This window comes from Hylaeus anthracinus, unplaced genomic scaffold (assembly GCF_026225885.1).
Source record: "Hylaeus anthracinus isolate JK02 unplaced genomic scaffold, UHH_iyHylAnth1.0_haploid 5, whole genome shotgun sequence".
NCBI classification, from domain to species: domain Eukaryota; kingdom Metazoa; phylum Arthropoda; class Insecta; order Hymenoptera; family Colletidae; genus Hylaeus; species Hylaeus anthracinus.
The window spans coordinates 8,548,357-8,569,960 of record NW_026535322.1 but is presented as its reverse complement, the minus strand read 5'-3'; the positions used below and the strand labels follow the sequence as shown (position 1 = coordinate 8,569,960).

Sequence of the window (21,604 nt, the reverse complement as noted above, 5' to 3'; positions counted from 1 at the left end):
CTGCCTTTACGCCGCCGCCGCCGGCAAAGGCAACGGCGCGAGCCAACGAAGCCTTTTTAAATTTGTACTTGGAAATTCCCTCTCCGGGACGTGTCGGAACTATCAAAGCGGGAAATAATCGATTTCAATGGCTCGCGAGCGATATTTTCACCACGTCTGGCCGGCTGACGCGCGAAAGGAAAAGCTTTTCGCCTTCCTGCCTTCGCATCTAGCGCGCGAGGAGCTATTTTTCACCGACACGAGCGTTCCCCGTAATTAATAGCGCTCCAACGCTTACCAAGCCCACAGAAACGTCCGTAACGGGACTTACTCGCCAATTTTCGCGTATGATCAGAGATTGAAGGGTATCAGTCCACTTTTCATCGGTTTTCTAAATTAAAACTAAATTTTTATTGTTTTGGTGTATTCCAAAGCTGCATTTCAAACGACCAATTAAAATGGTTTTATAAAATTCTAAAATTCTATTCTAATAATTTTGTCTATCTCTCTAAGCAAGAGACCCGTTCAACGAACCATCCAGCGGATCGACCGCAGCCCCCATAGAAACAATTAACGCGATGGTGCGACGAATGTCGGTCATAAATCATCGATTTCTCACGGCGCTTGACGCGATCCAAGATCTTCTCGTTCAACCGTGCCACGGTGTTAACGTTCCATCGAACATCTTCGGGTGCGTTTCTCGTTCTACGCTCCGAACGGATTCGTCGAATAAATTAACGAACACGAATGGAGGAGTCTTCTTGTCGAAAGACGCTCTTTTCGTGTGTCGTTCGTGTGTGGCGCAACCCTCGGCTGAGAAGGAACGACGATTAACTCGAAGGGGTCAGCGGCGAGTCGGGAACGTATGACGTCAGAAGGGGATTATTAAAAAGGGAAACGAAAAAGAAAAGCCCTCGTCTAATGGAACAAAGACACGCACGCGTGGCTCGAGATCAGGAACGAATGGAATGAAAATTATACGGTAGATTTAATAAAGCGAGGATCATACGGAGATCTGCGCGTAATTTCGTGCGCAGCCTCTGAGTCTCTAATGACGGCCGCCGGTTTCAACGAGACCCGGCATGGCGTTCCGATTTTTCACCTTTGCCTTTGGCATCGTTTCTCGTTCCCCGTGACCGAAACCTAGCCCGTTCACCGACGTCTCTCGAGAACCACCTTTTTCCCATCGCTAATTCGTATCGGCGGATGGCTACCCTCACTCGATTCTACTCCAGCTTCTTCCACCTCCGTCCTTATTCGATTACGCGAACCCGCAAATTATCGAATGCCGACGCGCCTGACGTTTCCGGTGAGTCTTCTTTTGTTCGGCAGCGCGTGCGATGAAAGCTACGAATATCAATTAGCTACGCCCAGGATAACAAAGAGAGTTTTTCTTGAGAGTGTTCGGTTGTCACATTTCGAGCAAACAGAGAAGAAATTTAAGAATAGGGTGCAAACTGGTTTCTTAGCGCATCGCAAACGAATTTAGTCGCTCGAGTTGTTGTCGATCCATGCGAGGTAAGTAAATCGATCCGGCACGGAATGTGTTAACTGGCTTCTCAAGACACTTGACCGTAAATCTCGCAATTTCCCGGGTTTCCCTCGTCACGGTCTTGGGGCAGTTCCCCAACGTGCGTCTCGTTACGCCGTCATTGTTGCCGCGAAAACGAAGATGTTATGATAGGTTGGGGTGTCCCGTTCCGCGGATTCCCGGACAGAAAGGAAGAAAGGGAGAAAACGGGCGGAGAACTGGCAGGCCACGGAGACGCGACAGCCTCTTGCCCCTCGGCCGACAACGCTCGATCCCTCTCACGGTTATCTGACTCCGAATGGGCGAGGGCAGGGTATCCTCTGCCTTGCCGTTTTGCTCTTTTCAAAGGCCTCGGCCGGACTGACACTTCGATGACAGGTAGAGTGCCGGCAATTGAAATAACAAGGGTACGTTAAGGAGGAAGCTGCGCCGGAACACGACGACCCGGAGGGTGGAACGGGGCTGGCTGAATTCGCTCGCTCGTCCGCCTGAATTCCGAAAAGTTTGTTTGAAAGGGATCCGACCGCAGCGATGCTTCGCGGCTCTCGTCTTCCGTCCTAGATCCGACGAATCGCAAAGCGTCTGGAAAAATTGTCCTTTTCAAAACTCGTCGCCGAGCGTAACAATGCCGGGGCCCCAGTCGGCGTGCTCGTCGATGCGTTCTTTCGGCTCAGCCAGCCCTCCTCTCTTTCGCTCTTGAATATTATCGTTCCTTCCTTATGAATTAAATGGCTGGGCTTCGCGAAAACTCGTAAATAATTCAGGACTACGCCGTCGGGGCCGTGTCGATACCCGGCTACGAGAGCTTTCCGCGGAAAAACTCGCGCAGGTACGAGCTTGCTTTTTTCGAAATCTCGTCTCGAAGACACGTACAGCGCGGTTTGTTGCAACCTCTACCCGTCGGTCATTCGATATGTAAGAACACGTACCAAGCTGGTTGAATCCGAGGTGCTCTAATATTGTATACGATCAAGCTGAAATCGCTGCTACTGGCAATCGATCGAGTAGCTTTTTTCATAATAAATTCCCAAAGGCGCCACTCATTTCACTCAAACAACCCTCGAGAGCGACGCGGTTGACGCGACACGATGTTCAACCAATTTCCCCCTGAAAAATATAAATCAACCGACGAACCAACCCTTTCTCTCTGAATTCGAAAACGGTTTTAAACGTTTTCCATCCGACAGCCAGCAGCCGCGAATTCCACGGCGAAACATTATCATTCACCCCCTCGAATATTCCCCCGGTGCCCTGTCAGTCTCGTCGGCGCCGGTTGCACGCAATGCATTTACGTTATCCATTAATCAGCCACAAAGGAAAAATCTACGAGCAGCCTCGGTTAAAAACGAGAAAGTAATTAACGGGCAAGGGCGGCGCGCCGCACACGATTCACCGGGCGAACTGCAAAATCATCGAGTGGGAACAGGGAATGAGGGCTCCCGGGCGAAACCTGAAAAATCCTAGCACGTACAAAAGCTACCAGTCACGAGGACCGTGTCGTCGATGGCAGTTCGAAAATTTCTCTCCCCATTGAACGCATTCACGCAGCGCGTCCGTCTATTGTCGCGCCGATCGGTTACAATGTAACACCGTAACAAATTCGGTGCTGGTACCGCGCATAATTGGCTTCCCTCCTCTCTTTTCAACGGTATCATCCTGCGGTCGGTCTTCATCGCCCCTTTCATCCCTGGACTGTAGTTAGCTTTGTGTCGCCGCGGAAAATATTCCAGGGTACACGAGGAACGCATAATCTCTCACCGCTACGAACGGTCATGGATCCAGTTTTCCCTCGCTGCGTCGTTAAGTATTGTTCGAGCCATATGCTTAAGTCCGGTCACGTTCGCGTTTCTGCCTGATAAATTGATTGCGTTTCGGTATTCTTCACGGTGTCGTAGCTGTTAGCGGCGGTGTCGCGTCCCAATTTCCACCGAGAGCTACCGTCGGGGGCCTCTATCATTTCTGCCGCGAAAGAGCTTCTTCCCACTGGAATTCGTTTCACAGACGGTCAGACCTCTATCCTTTAGGTTGTCGCTCGACCCTCGTTGGTTGTAATGGTTATAAAACGAACCAATTTAACCCTTTGCATTCAAGGCCTTTTTTTCTGGTATCTACTAACAACTCGAGATGCTTTCTTAGCATTCTGTTGCCACGAGTGCTAAGTTTGTTGTTAGATGGACTTCGAAGATGAGATCTCTAATTTGAAATTTAAAAATCAGGTCACTTATCTCGTCGACAATCATTTTATTGACACTTCGAGTTCCAATGAAATTAAACTTAAACGAACGTTATTGTTGGTTGATTTACTGCGTCAAACCTGGTGGTGACCGAGTGTCACCTCTCGAGTTACTGGATCACGTTAAGATATGACCTCTCGAGCGCAAAGGGTTAATCCATAGTCGTTGACGAGACGTACGGGGTCGTATCCATGGGGGTAGTCTACTTTCATTCAACGGGAGCTTATTGTATGACAAATTGTCCACCAACGGTGCAAACTGGGTGGGAAATTTGTAGTCACCGTGGTAATCACACTAATGGAGAAAATATAGTCTACGTTCGTGACGTTGGATTTTGATTGGTGTGACATATTTTTTAACGAAGCTTCAGACTCGTCGCTTCGCGAAGACGACGGTTCTATATTTAAAATTGTCGAGGTACCTTAAGAACCGCTACTGTGTAGCGAATCTAAATGGAAATTACCCAGAGAATCGCAATTGCTGCGGAGGAGTCGTGTCTACTGGCTGGCGGAGTACGCGGAAAAGATGCCGCGAGACGGACATCGGTTTCGTATCGGGGAAAGTGCAACCAGATGCGGCTAATTCGAAACGCAGGCCAGCGGAAAATTATTCCGCCAGCGAAGAGCGGTCGGTTCGCGTATATGTTTTCGTTTCACGAACAACACAGCGGTCGTATCCGGCTGCGGGGCAGACGATAGACCGCGGCAAGTTTACACTCATAATATCTGAAAGTTTGCGCTGATGGTTGCGCTAAGGTCAGTCCGTTATTTCCGGTAGCCGTGGTTGCTCTTTCGTTCGGTTCCGTGTTCTTCCACGCTTTACCATCGCGCCTGCCCCCAACCTTAAATAAACCGTATTTCATTTCTCAACATCCGAAAGCGATTCCAGTAAAGTCGAGCAGGGAATTTTCTTCGAAGTTTGCGAGGAAGATCCTCCATGATTTCTACAGAGTTTGACCCCCTAATTCGAGACCTCTGGAATCGTTTACGTTTCATCGAGGTAAAATTAATGCTACCGGTATGTTTCTACATATGGAGTCAAACAAGAACACGAATCGTGGGGTGCGAGATTGGTCGTGTAAGAAAAGCGATTGACTGTAGATCCGAAGATCGTGGGTTCGAATCACGTACAATAGTATGTCGACCGCTTTACATAACTATTGCTGCGTACAGAAAATCTTAAACATTTGTCCTATACTAAAATCCTATAATAATCCTTTTCGTAGTTCTAAGAGAGAACGTTTTAACACCGAACGCGTTATCGATTTCTACGCGGTCGTAAATCCACGAAAACTCTGGTCCCTACCGGTGAGTCATATTCGATCCTTTGCATTAACCGAACAACGCACGAGGGGAAAAGTGCAGTAAAATGGGGATCCGTGGAACGTCGTAGGGAAGGGGGAAAAAAGTAATCAACGTAACCATATTTTACGGAACACGTATACGCACCGCTGTATTACATCCGCTGTGATAAAAATACAACGGACACTACTGTGAAAAATTTCGCTGGAAAAAAACTACGGTCCGATATAGCGTGTTTTTTTACGTATAAACGAACATCCCCGCGCTTCCCGTGACAAGCTCGTCGTTAATGATTAAACCGGGCGGAAGGAAGAATTTTCGGTGACAGGAAGCGACGAATTGCCCGACCACTGTAAACTGGTGAGCGCAGCTGTTGAAATACCGAGGGTGTCGACTACCAAGAAACCCTGCTTTGAAATTAATTATAACCGTTCTAAGAAATTACTTTATCGCTCGAGATTTTATCCTTAAGAGAGAAATATTTATTTATATATTTATATATTTATAAATATTAAATGGAGAAATATTTATTTATATATTTATTTATACAGGAGGTTTGGTATGAGAAAAAGTACAGTTAAAATAAAGCAAAATAAAATACTAAACAATCATCCGTGTGTTGAATAAATAGTGGGTGAGAATTCAAGAATGAAGCTAAGACTTAAAGATTTATATTTACTATAAAGCGTTCGACCAGGTAAGCGAACTGTATTCCAATCACCTAAAGAAAAAGGGATCTCGGACCGAAGGGGTTATAAACGAGTTGGAAATAAGTCAACGACCGCGAACGACCATTGGATCGGGATGCTTTCGCTCAAACATCTACGATATTCTCGCGAACGAGGTAACGAAGGAGGTATAAATTGAAAGAGCCCGGCGAGACGATGAAAAACGCGAGAGTCGTATGAAATTTTCGCCAAGTACGCGACGTTCGTCCCCGTTAACTTCGTTGCGACGCGGTTCAAAGTACCGAGGGACCTTCTTAAAGCCGTGAGAGGAATGGAAGTTGGAAGTAATAAAAAATGGTTAGCTGGGTGGGGCAAAAGAAGTTCGATAAGATAAGAAGCACGAAGCGCGTATTAAAAGTGGAAGTGGCTCTTAAGTAAAACGCAAGAAGCTCTCCGATGACGAAGTTAGCCCGCGCGGGCGGCGCGACAGGAATCGTTGAGCGCCGAAGGGAAGAGACGCTTTCCAAATTGACCAAACACGCTACCGAGATAAGTCTGTTAACGACTTCACCAAAGAGGCAACCGAACCGTGTTCTTGCACGAGGAACTCGAGGGAAAAAAATCTCGGCGATGCATGACCAGTCGTACCCAGTCCCGTGACTAAAAGCGTCATAAAAATTCTCGCTGTTCAAATATTGCGCGCGGATGCAGGTGCCGTTCGCGTGTAGCTAAGCGTTCGATAAGATTAGTCGAATCTCCGAGAACGCGTTGGGTGTCGTAAAGCAGCGAGCTCCGCACACCGCGACGTCCGGTCGGGACTCCCGTTATTATTTTACCCGGAGGGCAACATTTAATGGAAGACCTCTGCTATTTTCATTAGCGATTCGACGCACCGGAAGCTCCGATTTACTCGTTAACGAGTAACGCGAGAAACACGATAGTAGGCGGGATATCGAATGTGCAAACAGTGAAGTGTACACGACTTTTGTAATTATTCTTTCTGCTTTTAATAGAACACGGCATGCAACTCGGTGTTGGAATGTCGTTTTTTTTTTTTTTTTTTTTTTTTTTGAGATAAATATCGGGGGAACCATTCGGTTAAATTCCTATACAACAAACAATATTCTTCGCCAAAGGCCTCGTGACATTTTGTACGTACGAGAGTAATTCGGTTTCAATTAAGATTCGAAGAATGTATTCAACACTCGGGTAGTCATTAGACACCGAACTTTCAGCAAACATCGCCAACTGTTGTAGGAATGCGTTATAAGCACTATCATCGCATAGTTTCCAAGCATTCAGCTATCAGTGGTGTCCAGTGTACGAAACCTTGGTATCGTGTACTACTATCTCGAATCCCACCTTCTCCTGCGCTAATTTGCAATCTTCGAAGAATCTCTTGGAATATTTCAGATCGCTTAAAAAGCGATGTAATCGCGAATTCCAACCATGCGAATATCCGAAAGCTACACATTATCTACACAGTTTACCGCGTACAAAAAATAAAAGCCTACGTTTCCCGAATCTGTCGAATTTCAATAATTCCGTGGCACAGATTTCCATTTACCAAAGTCCATCGCCCTCGCGTTGAACAATGAAAGAGCGCCATAGAATCGCACTCCAGATCGTCGCTCGTTATTCATCCATTCGTTCGAGCAACGCGATTCGCCATGCAGGCGTAACGCGCCTAGGATAACGGCAGAGACGTGCATTTTATTGCAATAATAGATGACGAGTTAAAACGGCGTATAGCAATTCATTTTCAACGTTCGTACAATTGAATAGCTCACAGTTACTATAACATAGTCCTGTTATTTCAATGAATAACTCGGCGAAGCTTTTATTCGTTGACCGTGGCAGTTCAATAATTGAGATCGATAAACTTTTATTTTGTAGTCGTCATTCAAAATATTGTATCCGTACGATATTTCACATACGCTGCGTCATCTGCCAAACGAGTGGGATGTTGCGCGACTCACAGGCCGAGTCATCGGTCTCGAACGCGTTAAAAGGAACGAGGAGCACCGGAGATGGTTCGTTCGACTAGTTTCGTTGGGCGGTACCGCGAGTTACATTTATGCCCGATGAAAGAGCTGCTTTCCGAAGGGATTCTTGGCGAAGAAACGTACAATACCGACGAGACGAGAGGACGGAACGTATGGAAAGGGTCGCGGGATAAGGAGAACGGCTCCGTGGCCTCGTGAAACGCCGAACTGACAACGAGAGGGCACCGTTTGTTCGAGGATACGGCTACGGAAGCACATTTCGCTGGAGACGGTGGACAATGCAACGCAGACGCGACGATTGATACGCCAATCTCGGATATGTAATGCCACGGTTGTCGATACGCGGATACGTCAAGCCAACCGTCTTTCACGTCCGCGTATTCGAATTGACACGATACGTCGATATATCCCGAATGATTCTTCGGTGGTGCGCGCGAACGGATCATTTTATTGTCTTCGATCGCGACATATGAGCCGTGATTCGTCAGATATTTTTCCCACCGAAGATATATTATCTGCAGCGGTTCCATCGACGTCGACGGAAGGCGCGATTCAATTCATCCTTTGTTATGTAAATGCGCGCCGAGTTAATGGATTTATTGAAATTTACGAGGGTTTTAAGTTCAATCCACGGATACGAACGGAGGTCTGGTGGAGAGAGTAATGAAACCACTCTGTTTTTTCAATTATTTTTCGTTCGTTCTTTATTAGTCTTTCCAGCAGAACACATTTTTGCGCGAGCAGTTAGAATTTTGCTTCGTTTTCTTTACGCATATACGGATGGTATCCGAATCTCCCCCGTGTTATTAGAGGTACCGACGCTTATTCTTTTGGTGCGCGTGTAATTAGAGCCATGACGCGGTCCGACTCGTAAAGTTTATCGCGCAATTTGCGTAATGCGCGCAAAGAATTCTAACGAGTTACGAGCGACACGAGCCGCCAGTTTCTTTCAATTAATTCTGGAGTGCGTCCTTCGACGCCTGTGACTAAATACATAATCGCGCGTGAAACGCCACCCTGTGCGAAAAAAGAGTAATGGAGGACTCGAGACGCTGAGGAAAAAATGACGTTTAACCAGAAATTAGCGAACAGAGGAACTATGTAGTTCTCGCGTTTATCGTTTGCTGTTTGGCGATAGAAACGATACCGTTTCGATACCACTGACACCAGCCCGTCAATGATAATCTGGTATCGAATAGTATGAAACGTGTAGATATCAAAGAGAACCGATAACCATTTGATACTTGGCGAACATATTGATACTCGCTAGACTCGAAAATATCGCAGAGTTTAACCGAGTGTAAAAATGGTGGGTCTTTGACAAACGTGCCGTCGCGTTACAATAGATATTTTAGTCAGATTTTAACGAGCCTATCCGAAATTGTAACATCTTCGATCCTATCTTAGTAATCGAACAAGTAACTCAAAGTCTACAATTAGAAGAGTATTTAAAACTATAATAAATAGAACTAGAGGAACGCGTTGGAACATTGCGATGTTTCCTTTGTGTACGCATACCTTAATAACTAACAAAGTACAAGAATGGTTGAATTTGTGCTATCGTTATAAAGTATGAGTACGCAGAGGCTAATTGAGCCGTTCATCGCACAAATCGATTACTCCATAAAACAAAAGATTGACAAATGCGATGAGATATTGTACATTGTTCTTTTAAAATTCCCTGTATAATATAAATTCAAATAAATATTACCAAAGAATAGCCAAAAACCAATCGCCAGTAATGTTACAATTTTTATGTGATTAGTGGAGTTAATCGATTCGTGCAGTGAACGGCTCATATTTTTGCCTTTTATCAGTCCTTGTCTCTCGAATATATTGTAACGTAAAATAAAAATGAGATTCATCTAATTTAAAAAAAATAATCAGCATAGCTTAAATGAGGTACAGTAATTAAATTTATATACCTGAGAGTTGCAGACATAGCCCTTATAATTTATAATCCTTACGTCTAATGTAAAACGTATTTACAGGTGAAACTATTATATTATATACAACAAATCTAGTTTTTGGAGTGAAAACTAAACAACATCTATACAAGTACAACAAAACTATCCTTCCACTTTTATTAATGCTTACTTCCTGTCGATTAGATATCGTATTTCGTTTTTTATAAATTTACAACAGCATTGGTTGAGTATTCGTGACAAAATTGCCACCATCGGAATTTAACGCCAATTATTGCCAAAGAGTACGATATCTCTCGATGCTTGTCACCGAATCGATTAGATATCGCAAGTATTCATTTCCTGCGGTGCGTCGCAAGGTGCATTTCCAATCTACTCGAAGTTATCATCGCTTACGAAAGCGGATCGTTCGAGAGCACGTTTCTCGTTCGAAAAGAGATCGACTGATTTTCATAATCCGACGAAGGGAGGCTGAGAAACGCACGGACACTTCCGTCTCCGTCACGTTTAAACGCTGCATCGGAACGACCACCCATCGGGGAGGATCGCGCTCACAAGAAAAGAGAGAAACCGACGCTACGAACCCTCTTTTAATTTCTAACGTCCCTTCGAGTCGAAAAAGATGCACCCAAGGTCGATGGTAATCCCGTTTGTCTTCCAAATTCGGCCCACCCGTTGTCAGGTACAAACGCATAGGCCGACGAATGGGTTCACAGACGCAGGATCTACCTGTTCCATCGGTAGACACCTCGAGACAGCCCCCTTTTCTTTTTCGTTCCTTTTCCTCGTTTGACTACCTTTTGGCCGGGATTACCGTCATTTTTCTCCCAGTGAAACTTTACGAACGCCCGGGTTCGCGTAATTACAAAGGCGAAACACGTTTTCGACGTTCGACAGGTTCATCGACGGGAAAAATCATTTTTCGCCGATTGAATCTGCCCGGTTTATCCGCGGACGATTCGTGCCTTCGTCGTTCCTTTCTCTGCCGCTAGAAAACACACAAATACAAGGGAATTATGGGACTAAATTACGCGTGATGTACACTTAAAAGCGCGTTACACGAAGTATCCAACCGTGGAGCCAATCGATGAAAACCCATTTCTTCAACCCCCTCCGCGACTCGTACATCATACCCGAAATCGAAACTGACAACAAAACCCCACCGCTAGGCGTATGGCGTGCAATAAATCACGGTAAAAAGACCACGATCCTTTTTCCCCTGCCAACTCGACGAGAAACCCTAGCTTCTCTTTTACCGTCTGCTTTTCGGGCTGATCTTACAAAGCGCCTCTCACTGCCGAAGGAAAGACACGGACCTGGATCCTTCATCTCTCTCTCTTTCTCTCTCTCCCTCCCTCCCTCCCTCTATTTAAGAGCTAGATCGTTTTCCAAATACTCGAGACACGAACATAAAGCTCTTCACGCGTGTACGCGAATTTTCACGGACCACTTTCGCCAGCCGAGGAGCAATTTAAAAACGTTTCTTTCCCTGAATCGCTTGACGGAAGAATATACACAGGGTGAGCTGGAAGTCTGTCCGCAAAAATTCTACTTTGCGTCTCGAGACGACGGAACAGTTGCAATAAACGTCGGTCCTAAAACCATTTGTTTGTGAGGGACAAACACTTTCGACTTAAATCTTGTGCGCTTCTCGGTTCGATCGAAATGGAACTACGATTATTAAAATGGGTCATCCCATACCACAGTAAATACACGAAAGTGATTTCTACTAACGGGGGGTGTGTTTATAAAAAACACCATTTAGCTCGGTAATCTGATAAATCGATACCGCGAGAGCGAATATCTGTTTACGCAAGAGCAGGTCGAACAAATCTTGCGAAAGTTTTGCTGTGATAAATAAATTATATTTCACTCGCTGCGTTATGTGTTGCACATAATGTGATACGCAAACTGTGATTCTCAAACCAAATGATACAAATGGTGTATTCAAAATGATACGGGAATTGATATACTCGCGGGGTTCTTCGACCCCTATGGTAAAAAAATATCACTCCTCCCTCTTAGATTTTGCCTTTCCTACCAAATGCGTCCGGACTTTTTCGTTAGCGTCGAGTATGCCTATATATTCGGAGACAAATACATAGTTCATTTACTCTAAAAAGCGACTTGGCGACAGCTTTTTCCTACAGGGAGCGCGAAAATCGCTGGGCACAATAGCTGTTCCCATTTGCGCATTGTTGAACTAATATATTTTTTGCGTAATCCCGTAAGACGAGCGGATCGAGGGTTATTCCAGTGATGGAGGCTGGGCCCGTATCGGCGCGGCTTATCAACGGATCAGCTGCTAATGGAAGCCGTCATGACGCGGGCGTGAATGTGCTAGTTCGCCGGATAGAAAGGGTCCGCTCGCAGTCCCTTCCGAACCCTAGAATCTCCCTCCACGAGGCAAGCGACCACCTTGTCGGGGAACAGCTGAAACTGAAGCGTGTCGCGAAAAGTTAACGCGCCTCGTCGAGTTCTCGTGGCCGGGAACGGTCACCCGATACGAACGACAGGGTCAGAGGCTCGAGGGGGAGGTGGCCAACATTGTTGCAGAATTCTGGGGGGCCAATGGATCAATTGACTTTCCTAATTTTCTCGTACACCGCGACAAAGTACGGCTCGTTGGGACATTTCGCTTTACGGTGGGGTGTCCTAGGCTGCTTCGATGGATCGTATTCGAATCAATCCGGGGGCCGACGACTCTTTCCGCGCCAGATGAAACGAGACTGATTGGCGGCGGAGCCGTGTGGCTGGTCTCGTTAACAGGTCGCATAAATGGCAGGGAAATCGCGCGAACCATGGGAAACGGGTCGTTCGAAATTCGATCTCCTCCTCTACCGTTCGTTAATCGTTGCGCGATGTTATGAAAAAGCTTCTTTAGAAAGGATAGACCGAGTATCGGTTTAAGAAGAAACCATATTTCATGTCTCGTTCGAGCTCGCGACTTCGTTTCCTTCAAACTTCGTTAACATTGAATATATACGAAGCTTTGAAAATGTATTCTTGAATCCTAAAATTTCGCAAGTACGTTAAGCAAAAAGGAAATACGTTAAAACCCAGTGGCTAAATTGTCGCGGGGATGCATATCGCAGTCTACACTGGATTAAGAACGCCATCGACTACCGCGATAATCGATAAAAGATAATGTGCCCGTTCCGTGTACGCGGGCGACGCAATTCCGACTATATTCCTTTTCTTCCTGGCAGGGCGCCATCCGATAAAGGCAACTTAATTGGTAAGTGGGTGAGAATTGTCACGGACGTGGGGCGGACGAGCCAGCCGATCAATAGAGTTTTCTAATTGTATCCGACGACAGACGACAAATTTAACGCGTAATGCTTTTCGTATACCTCCGACCGGTCCATATGTTCCCGCAAACCCACCCGCCGAAGATGACCCCATTCATGGCGCGATCACAATGGCGCGAAATGTGTCGCCGTTAAATCGGGCTTGTAGGTCGAGACTCCTGTTCAACGCCACGGCTACAGTAGTCTCGTTAGTTTGTCATTCGGAAATGATATATAATTTTAGACCATAGCCGTTATAGAGGTAGGCGCTTGCTCGAGTGTCAGCTTTACGAACGGATCGAACTATTTCGGCGCGCTATAAATCCAATCGAATCGAGAGATTCGCAAACGAGAGATTTCCTTTGAGTTCGAAGCGAGAGAGACGGAGGGAGCAACGATAATTTTCTATCGAAAAAGAGCGAACGTTAATTCTCTGTTGAGCAACAAAGGAAAAATTTCGTCTCGCGATAATGAAATCCGATCGATCGGCGCGGAATAATCTTCGAATTGGTATTCAACTCGACGCTTTTTGATCGTCCAATGATCATTCGGATCCCTTCGGATCCCGCTATTGTTGCCGACCGCCATTCGATGTCCATGGTTACTACGAACGGGAGGGAAAGAAAACCGGAGGCAACGACGGAAGAGCAAAGCGTAAGAAGATCGAATAATGGCTCTTACCTAAATAATGGCAGTTCTACGTCCATTGATGCTGCGCCGGGGGCGGCGGCGGAGGCGGCAATGGCAGGGGTCTCTCCAAAACAGGAACAGGGGACACGTCTGGCATGGCGAACCTCAGCTTCTGCCAAAACAACTTGTCCCCCCACACCAGCACGGTGTGCGACGTGATTCTCTTTTTGAGATCGGCGTCGAGATCTCGTGGACACACACCGCCTACCAGGAGCAGGATCACCGAGCGGCCCTTTCCTTTCAGAGCGTCCCTGAGCGCCGCTTTAAACTCGAACCTGGACCACTCGCCGTGCAGAAAGTTCTTGGACAATACCAAAATGGTGCGCCTCGAGGAATCGGCAGCTTCGGCGACCGCGTCGGCGACGTTGCTCCCGGCGCCTAGGTCTCGATAATGCAAGCATAATCTGTAAGATGTCTCGAGACCAGGCACCAGAATCGTCGAGACGAACGCCTCGTCCACGGCTGAGTAGGAAATGTAAGCGTCGAAGGGTTTCTCTTGATCCTCGAACGCGGCTGTCTTGTAGCATGCGCGCAGACCACATCTACTGGCCGCCCATGTCCTTAGAGTGCGGCGATGCTTGAAGGCGCCACACACCAGCGCCACCGTGGCAAAAATCAGCACGGCGGTGGCCAACAGGAGCGGTAGATAAGCCTCGAGCGGTCGCGTCTCGATGGCCGAGATCGTGCCAGTTAATGCAGCGCAATTTATGACCGATCCGTTTGCCGGATGAGTTATGGGCATGCCGAGGGAACAGGTGACGGTCCTCCAGTCGCTGATCTTCGCCCGGTTGCGGGACATCCACTCGCGCACGCGGTCCAAATAAGAACACTCGCAGCTCCAAGGATTGCTGGACAGCCCGATATCCACCAGATACGGATTCTGGCCGAGCTGCCAAACGGCGAAAGTGCCTAGTCGATTGTTCTCCAGTCGCAACACCTCCAGCTGACGTAACGGAAGAAACGTCCCGTTATCTATGAACGTCAGCAGATTGTTCTGCAGGTACAGCTCCTTCAGATTCTCCAGCGGCATCAGTTCCACGCCGTTAAGCACGCTTATCTTGTTGTTCTCCAGATGAAGGACCAGCAAACGTTTCAAACCACTGAAGGTATGATTACGTATAGCGATGATGTTGCTATCGTTCGCGTACAGGATCTGCAGGTTCTTCCGGCCGATAAACGAGTGGGAGTTCAATTCCCCGAAATTGTTTCCATCGAGGTAAACCTCGGTGGCGTCCATAGGAAGACGACCAGGAAGAGTCTTGTATCCCGAGTTGGAGCAATCCACCACGTTCGCCGACCAGGATTGATCGTGATAGCAAGTACAGTTGGCCGGGCAGGTCATCTCGCAATCGCAGGCATCGAAGTCGCAGCAATGACAGAGCGCGAAGCAATGCGCCTTGTACGTGCAAAGGAATTGAGACGGTTTCGCCTCGAGCAACGGTATGAACGATTTGTGTCGATCGTAAGGAAGCCTGCAGTAGACCGAGCCGAGGTCCATTACCCTCGGGTGTTGTCTCAACAACAGCGAATTGATTCTTTGCAGCCACTCGGTGGTGCAGTCGCATATGAAGGGGTTGCCACCGATGTAAAACTCCGGGAGTTGTCGATACGCCGGCACTTGAGTCAACTGAAACGCGGACAGATTCATCCGTACGATCTGATTCGCGTAAAGATCCACCCTGGTTAGATTCTTCTTGTCAAAGAACGTCTGCGGCTCCACGGTCTGTATCAGATTATCGTTCACGAACAGAAGCTCGATGGAATCCGGTATCGACCTCGAGTGTATCCTCGTTAGCCGGTTGAACGACACGTCGAGACTCTGTAATCTCATGCCCTGTGGCGCGACGCCGAGATCCATAATAAGATTTTTATGCAGATCCATCCACTGCAATTTCTCCGGGAGGTAACTGTAATCGAACTGGACGATCATGTTGTCGGACATGTTCAACCACAGTAGACCGGGCGCGCTCGCGAATATGCCGGACATGTCCTGCAACAAATTCGAGTCCAAACGAATGGCCTGTAACGCCGGGTTCGCGGAAAACACGCCGTCCTCCACCGCTTCGATCCTGTTCCGCGCCAGGTTCAATATCTGCAACGCGGGCAATTCGGCGAAATCCTCCATGGTGACGTTGGTGATTTCGTTTCCGATCATACGTAATCCGTACAGGCTCGACATTCCTCGGAAACCGGGCCTGTTCAGGCTTCTGATCTGATTTTCACCGAGGTCCAACGTACGCAACATTCTCATGTCTTTGAGAGCGACAGGTATGCTGTCCAGGGTGTTCCCGGACAGATTCAGGTCCTGCATACTGGAACAATTCCGAAAGGCATCCGGGTGAATTCCTTCGAGCTGATTAGAGTCGAGCGAAAGCAGGGAAAGTGCGAACAGTCCGTTCAGGGAGTAAGCGTCCAGATAAGTTAATCGATTGTACGCTAAATCTAGCGTATGCAAATTACTCATCGGCGCGAACGTGTCGGCCGGTATAGTTTCTATCTCGTTGTACTGCAAATTTAATATCTGAAGGGTGTAGAGGTCTTTGAAGAGGGCCGGGTCCAATCTGCTGATTCGATTGTGGGACAGGTTTAGGAGCACCAGTCGAATCAGCCCGGAAAAGGTCGCGGAGTTGAGCCACGAGCTCGTTAGCGCGTTTCTCGATAGATCCAGAGCGACGAGCTGATTCATATCGGCCACGAGCCCGGGCGACAGCACGCTGATCGAATTGTTTTGCAATCGCAATTCCTTCAATGATTTCGCCGCGTCGCGGAACATGACCGTCGGTAGCGCGACGATTCTGTTTCCAGACAGGTCGAACGTCTCCAAGGACCTCAGTCCGTGTAGAGCTTCGTCGGCTACCCTGGAGATCGCGTTGCTCGACAAGTTGAGCACCCTAAGCCGTTTCAATGACGAGAACCCGTAGTCGGGCAGAACCAAGATTTGATTATTCGACGCGTCCAGCGTCTGCACGTCCAAGGAACAGGAAACCGGTGCGGCCGTCGATTCCTGCAGGCGCCTCGGGTGCTTCTCCGCCATCTCCCTGAATCCTAGATCCCCGATGTCCTTGAGCATGTTCCAGGAAATGTTCAATGCGAGCAGGTTCGAGAGCGGGCAGAACAAGCGTTCCGGTACCTGCCAGATGTTGTTCCACGACAGATCGATCTTCTCGATCTGCGGCACCGAGTCGAATGCGCCGCTCTCCAGCTCCAGGCTGTACTTGCTCTTCCGTCCGTTCAGGCTGCGAACGGTCAGATTGCGAAGATCTCGCAGCCCGCAAAGAACCTTGGCCGGCCAGTGTGCCAACTTGCATCCCGTCAGTCTCAGCGAGCGCAGCCTCCACAACTGAACGAATCCGTCCACGTTCAGCGCTCCGTTCTCCAACGTTTCGGTATCCTCGCAGACGACATTCACGGAGGTCACGTACTCGCTCGTCGCCTGAGAAAAGTTCGTTTTCAGGAAGCCATTGTCCGAGTAGCTGTGCACGCAGGTCACTGATCCGTCTTGCCGAGAGTCCCACGAGCAGTGCTCGGGCAAATCGAGCTTCGGCGGCAGCTCGCTGGTCACCGCGAGCACGTGGCACACCGGCAACAGAAGACAGTAGCAGTAGACCAACGACAGCCTCACCGATCTCCCGTGCCCTCTCGGAGCACCGAGTCCACGCATCTTTACCGAGCTCGTTGGCTTTCCTCGTTTCCGCTTCTTCTGATCATCACACACCGCTCCGCCGCTTCCTGCATTCGTTGTTAACGCACGCTGTCGTCGCTCGTATACGCTCTCCAATATTTGCTCCGACCGACTAACATGTGTGTCTTGTGCAATCGATACGAAAATTGTTCCGGGTCTTCCGTCAAGATCGTCCCGATTAACGTCGACAGTCTCAAATTTCGTCGATTACGTGTTCGTAGCAACGAGTGTTCTTCCCAACCGAGCGGCGCCACGTTTCACCGAGTACCTCCAAGTACTTTGCACTCGAAAAATCACACTTCACTCGGTCGACAGGTTCATCCACAGCGCGCCGGGAATCCCTCGCGAAACACTTGACCGGGAAGTCGACGTTTCGCGCGCGAGAAACGGAGCAAAATTCGAGATGATCGCGTTTAAATCGACGCGCTTCGCGAACCGAGTTCGAGCATCGCGTAATTTAGGAATTCCTCTATCCAAGCGATGATTGCTCGTGCGAACGACTCACCGAATTCTCAACGAATTTCGCCAAGTTGTTCATCTCTATCTTCGCGTTCCAACATTCCAGACTCGATAAGTTTTCACGGTCACCGCAAAATGTATAGCAACGAAGCCTAGTTGACACTGTTCGAAATTGAGATTCGCGGTCACAGAAATACCATTTCCTCGTTCACCGAAATAAATCTACTCTACTCGGTCCAAGAGCAAGCGAGAAGAAGGTATCGGAGCGACTGAGACAGAGACCGTGACACCCTCAACCGTAACACTCTGTACGGTGGCCACCGCGCAACTGACGGTTGAGATCTCTTCAGCATCTAACTCGACGCAGCGTCCGCCAATCGTTCGTTCCCCCAGCACTGGCGGCAGCACCAACACACGCCGAAGACCGGCACCCGACTACGGGCGAGCACGCGCCTACGTCGCTTCTTCATGGTAGAACGAGGACGGCGCGTGTTCCCTCGAATCTGCTCGTCCCTCTTTATCCAAGATAGCTGGAAATCGCGCGCGCTCCTATCGCGAATTCCCCGTGTTTCCGTACATGCAACGACGTACGCTGGTGTAACGCGCGGAAAGGGATGCCCGCACGCAACCTGTCTCTATCTTCTCGCCATTTGTGCGGTCGAAAAAGTTGCGAGTCCGAACTCGCGTGAGCGCTCGCCTCGACGATCTCGGTTGCGACCGGGACACCTTATACCTCGACGTCGACGGCCACCCTCGTTCTACGCGATGAAATCTTATTCTTACCCGGACGACCACCCTGGTCTACGAGAGCCCGAGCGAAGCAGATCGTATCGTGCCGCGATTCCCGATCGCTTCGCGCACACCGCGTGTCTCGAGAGGCTCTGAATCGGCGCGAAACTCTTTCGCGCCACGAATAGGTCGGCTCCTTTGCTTTCCATTACTTTCCATTTGCTTAGATACTTCTCCTCGTAATTCTCCCACTAGGGATGTCGGTATCGGTAATCTGTTGGGACTTACTGGCCCATCTATAGCTCGGGTACCTCGGGATTGTTAAACCCGTACTGTAGCTATAATCGAACATAGCTACAATCCCTGAGGGCTTCTCGCCACGAACTTGGATTCTTGCTTCTCTTTTCGCGAATCAAATGCGTGTTTGGAAATTTTTCGCAGTGCAATGATCAGATTGCGAACAACGATTTAGATATAACCTAATAATTACGAAATTAGCAGAATAGTCTCTGAGAGGGATTTAGTCAAATTTTTAACTCGAGGTCTTGCCAATAGCGCCTAACAACGGAGGACTTTTTGAAGTCTTTCCGAACTTCGTAAGAGTTAGTAAATATTCTCGGGAGAAACGTGCGGAACTAGATGAATTTACAAATTCTAATCGAAGCTCAGCGATGGTGAGCTGAAATTGGAGTTTCCGACCGAAAAGCGGAGAGGTGGCACGAAATATTTGTTGCGAGTATCTGTCATTTGCAGTCCTTTTTTTTTTTTATCGACTGTTCCCACCGGAATCAAATATTTGAACTACTATTGCGAACACAGACTGCCCAATAAATCGCGGTGCAACGGCGAGAAATTGCTTCGTCGTAAAACATTCCGTTTCAGATGACGCGATCATTCAAGCTAATTTCGAATACGAATTTCCATCGCGACGTTTGCGGATGAAACAACGTAGATGTATCGTAATCTCGTGACGAGACTTTTAATCCGAAGAAGCAAGGTTCTTGCTTGAAAATATGATTATTAAAATAAACTAAGCATTATTTGAACAAAAATTTGGGTAAGAGAAGGCGTGGAGCACTCGTACGAGTTCGCGATTCGATTGTCGAATTTGCACGAGCGAACCGGTCTTTCCCCTCCATCCTCTCTCTCCCCTCTTCCGACAGTTGTCTCTATCGCGATCCACGCGATATTCGGAGCACCACCCCTGTCCAAGGACTGCTCATAAAAAGGTTTCGATCAGTTTTTAAGTGGTCGGACCGAACGGTGTTCCGTTTCGTTTTGCGGACGAGAACGAACGGAGAGAAAGGAGAGGATCCATCGGTGTGCCGTGAGCGCGTATTTATGCGCAGGTATCAAGGATCTTCGATTCGCGTGTAACACGACGACTGACTCCGCTGGATCGAGTCCTCGATACGCCCCGAATAAGCCTCACTGATTCATTCTTGTCCACCCGTCGAGAGACGTCCGACTTGATCGATGATGATCCAGGATGATTCGTATTGTGTGTATCGTGCCGCGGTGAATTGAACTTCGGGAAATCCGCGGGGTGCACGGCCAGGATCGTGTAACCGCGACGCGTTTCACGCGATAAGCGACATCGAAATAGGCAAAGATTAGCCCGTATTCGTGCAGCTCGATTAGGAATCTCGAATGGATGACATCGAAACACCCATGCGAGTCCCGCGCCGTTTGTTCGGTCGAAGCGTTCGACGCGAGATTTCGACGGAGTTTCTTGTAGCTAAGATTGATTACCTCCTTAATTGACGTATACCAAGCCAAACGAGATCTTCGCCCGTGCGTATCACCTGTTACGAAGAATTATTGCACGCAAATACTCGTCACGAGCACCGACCTATCGGAATTCCGTCTTCTCCGGACGATATTGTTCGACCCACGCCGAGTTACTTTACTGTTCGAAGATAATTAACGACGATCCCATTCAGGTGGCTGTCGCGCTTCAACGTATTACGTGAGTCGTCCGATAAAAATCAGCAAAAAACAGAGATATCGGGGTTTCTCGGAACGTAATTAATACTTTTTCACTGGCGCGACAGAATCGCACCCTATGGCAGCTAGTAATTAAAATCATTAGGACCGAGAGAATCCCAGATCGTTATAACTCCGACGCGAGGTTCGCGGGTGGTTGAAGAGAGTTTTCTTTCGGGCGAGAAATGCCCCGGCTAAAGTCAACCGTGGAACCCTAAACTCTACCGTTGGCTTGAAATAGGTCTGCTTGGTGTCGATGAGCCACACGCGTGTACACGCTCGTAGACGGACAGATTTTCGGCGAAAGCAAGGACCAGAAACACTTGTTCGCGCTGGATAACTTTCGTTCTCCCCTAGCCTCGATCGTTGTTTGTCTTATTTACACCGTGTCTCGTCATTCGTCGTCTCGAACTTTTTCGAGCGGATCTTCTCGCGAAGGATGCTCGTCCCCATCGAGACACCGAACTCCCTTCGGCCTAACCTTTAGCCCCTAGCCACTTCGTGGTAAACTTTTCTTCCCGATTCGAAAATCAATTAGCGGGCAGATTCAGTTTCTATCTAAGAAGGCGCAATCGCGCCGGTGACGCGCGATCTTCCAAAGCGGAGCGCCGCGGCCGAGAATGGCGGTGAAAAAGAAGTTTTAATTAAAGCTAGAATAAAAGTTTAATCGAGCAAAAGGGATTAATTGCCCGAGAGGGGTTAGAACGAGCGAGGGGTCAAAGAGACTGCTGGCTGTTACTCCTCCTCCTCCTCGATGATTCCGCGGCTTCTCGAGTGCCGTGGACAAGAGAGCCTCCCCGTAAATACTCGCGTCGAATGCTTCTCTGAAAGCCCTTTTTCGTTCGCAAACAAAGCCGCCTGCCTCGATACTCGTCCCGATGGGAAACGATGTTATTAAAAGCTACGAGCTTTCTCCTCGTAACGCCACAGTCAGCGTCGTTGAGTTTTCGAGCACTTCGTCAACAAGCCTTTTCGTTACCAGATATCGATTCTTCTAACGCGATGCGTACAGGGTGGTCCGTTATCGGCGGTATAGTTTGTTGGATCTTGTGTGCCCGTAAAGTCGGTTACGAGCCGAACTTTACAACTTAAACCAACTGCAATTAGTAAACTGAGATCTTTTT

General features: G+C 48.2%; 1 protein-coding gene across 2 annotated transcripts in view; it reads right to left on the bottom strand.

Annotated features, from left to right (window-relative positions):
* The window catches only part of LOC128896071 (toll-like receptor 6), a 48,961-nt gene extending 30,775 nt beyond the window's left edge, over window positions 1-18,186 (bottom strand). Inside the window, exons 1-2 of one of the 2 annotated variants that reach the window (XM_054159225.1) lie at window positions 13,616-18,186; window positions 9,614-10,632 (exon numbers count right to left, since the gene is read on the bottom strand). In XM_054159225.1, the coding sequence (XP_054015200.1) occupies window positions 13,632-17,285 (3,654 nt within the window). In that variant the 5' untranslated portion in view covers window positions 17,286-18,186 and the 3' untranslated portion in view covers window positions 9,614-10,632; window positions 13,616-13,631. Of the gene's footprint in view, window positions 1-9,613; window positions 10,633-13,615 lie in introns of those variants that run through there. The other variant, XR_008461919.1, reaches the window with a different exon arrangement.
* Window positions 18,187-21,604: the final 3,418 nt, after the last annotated feature.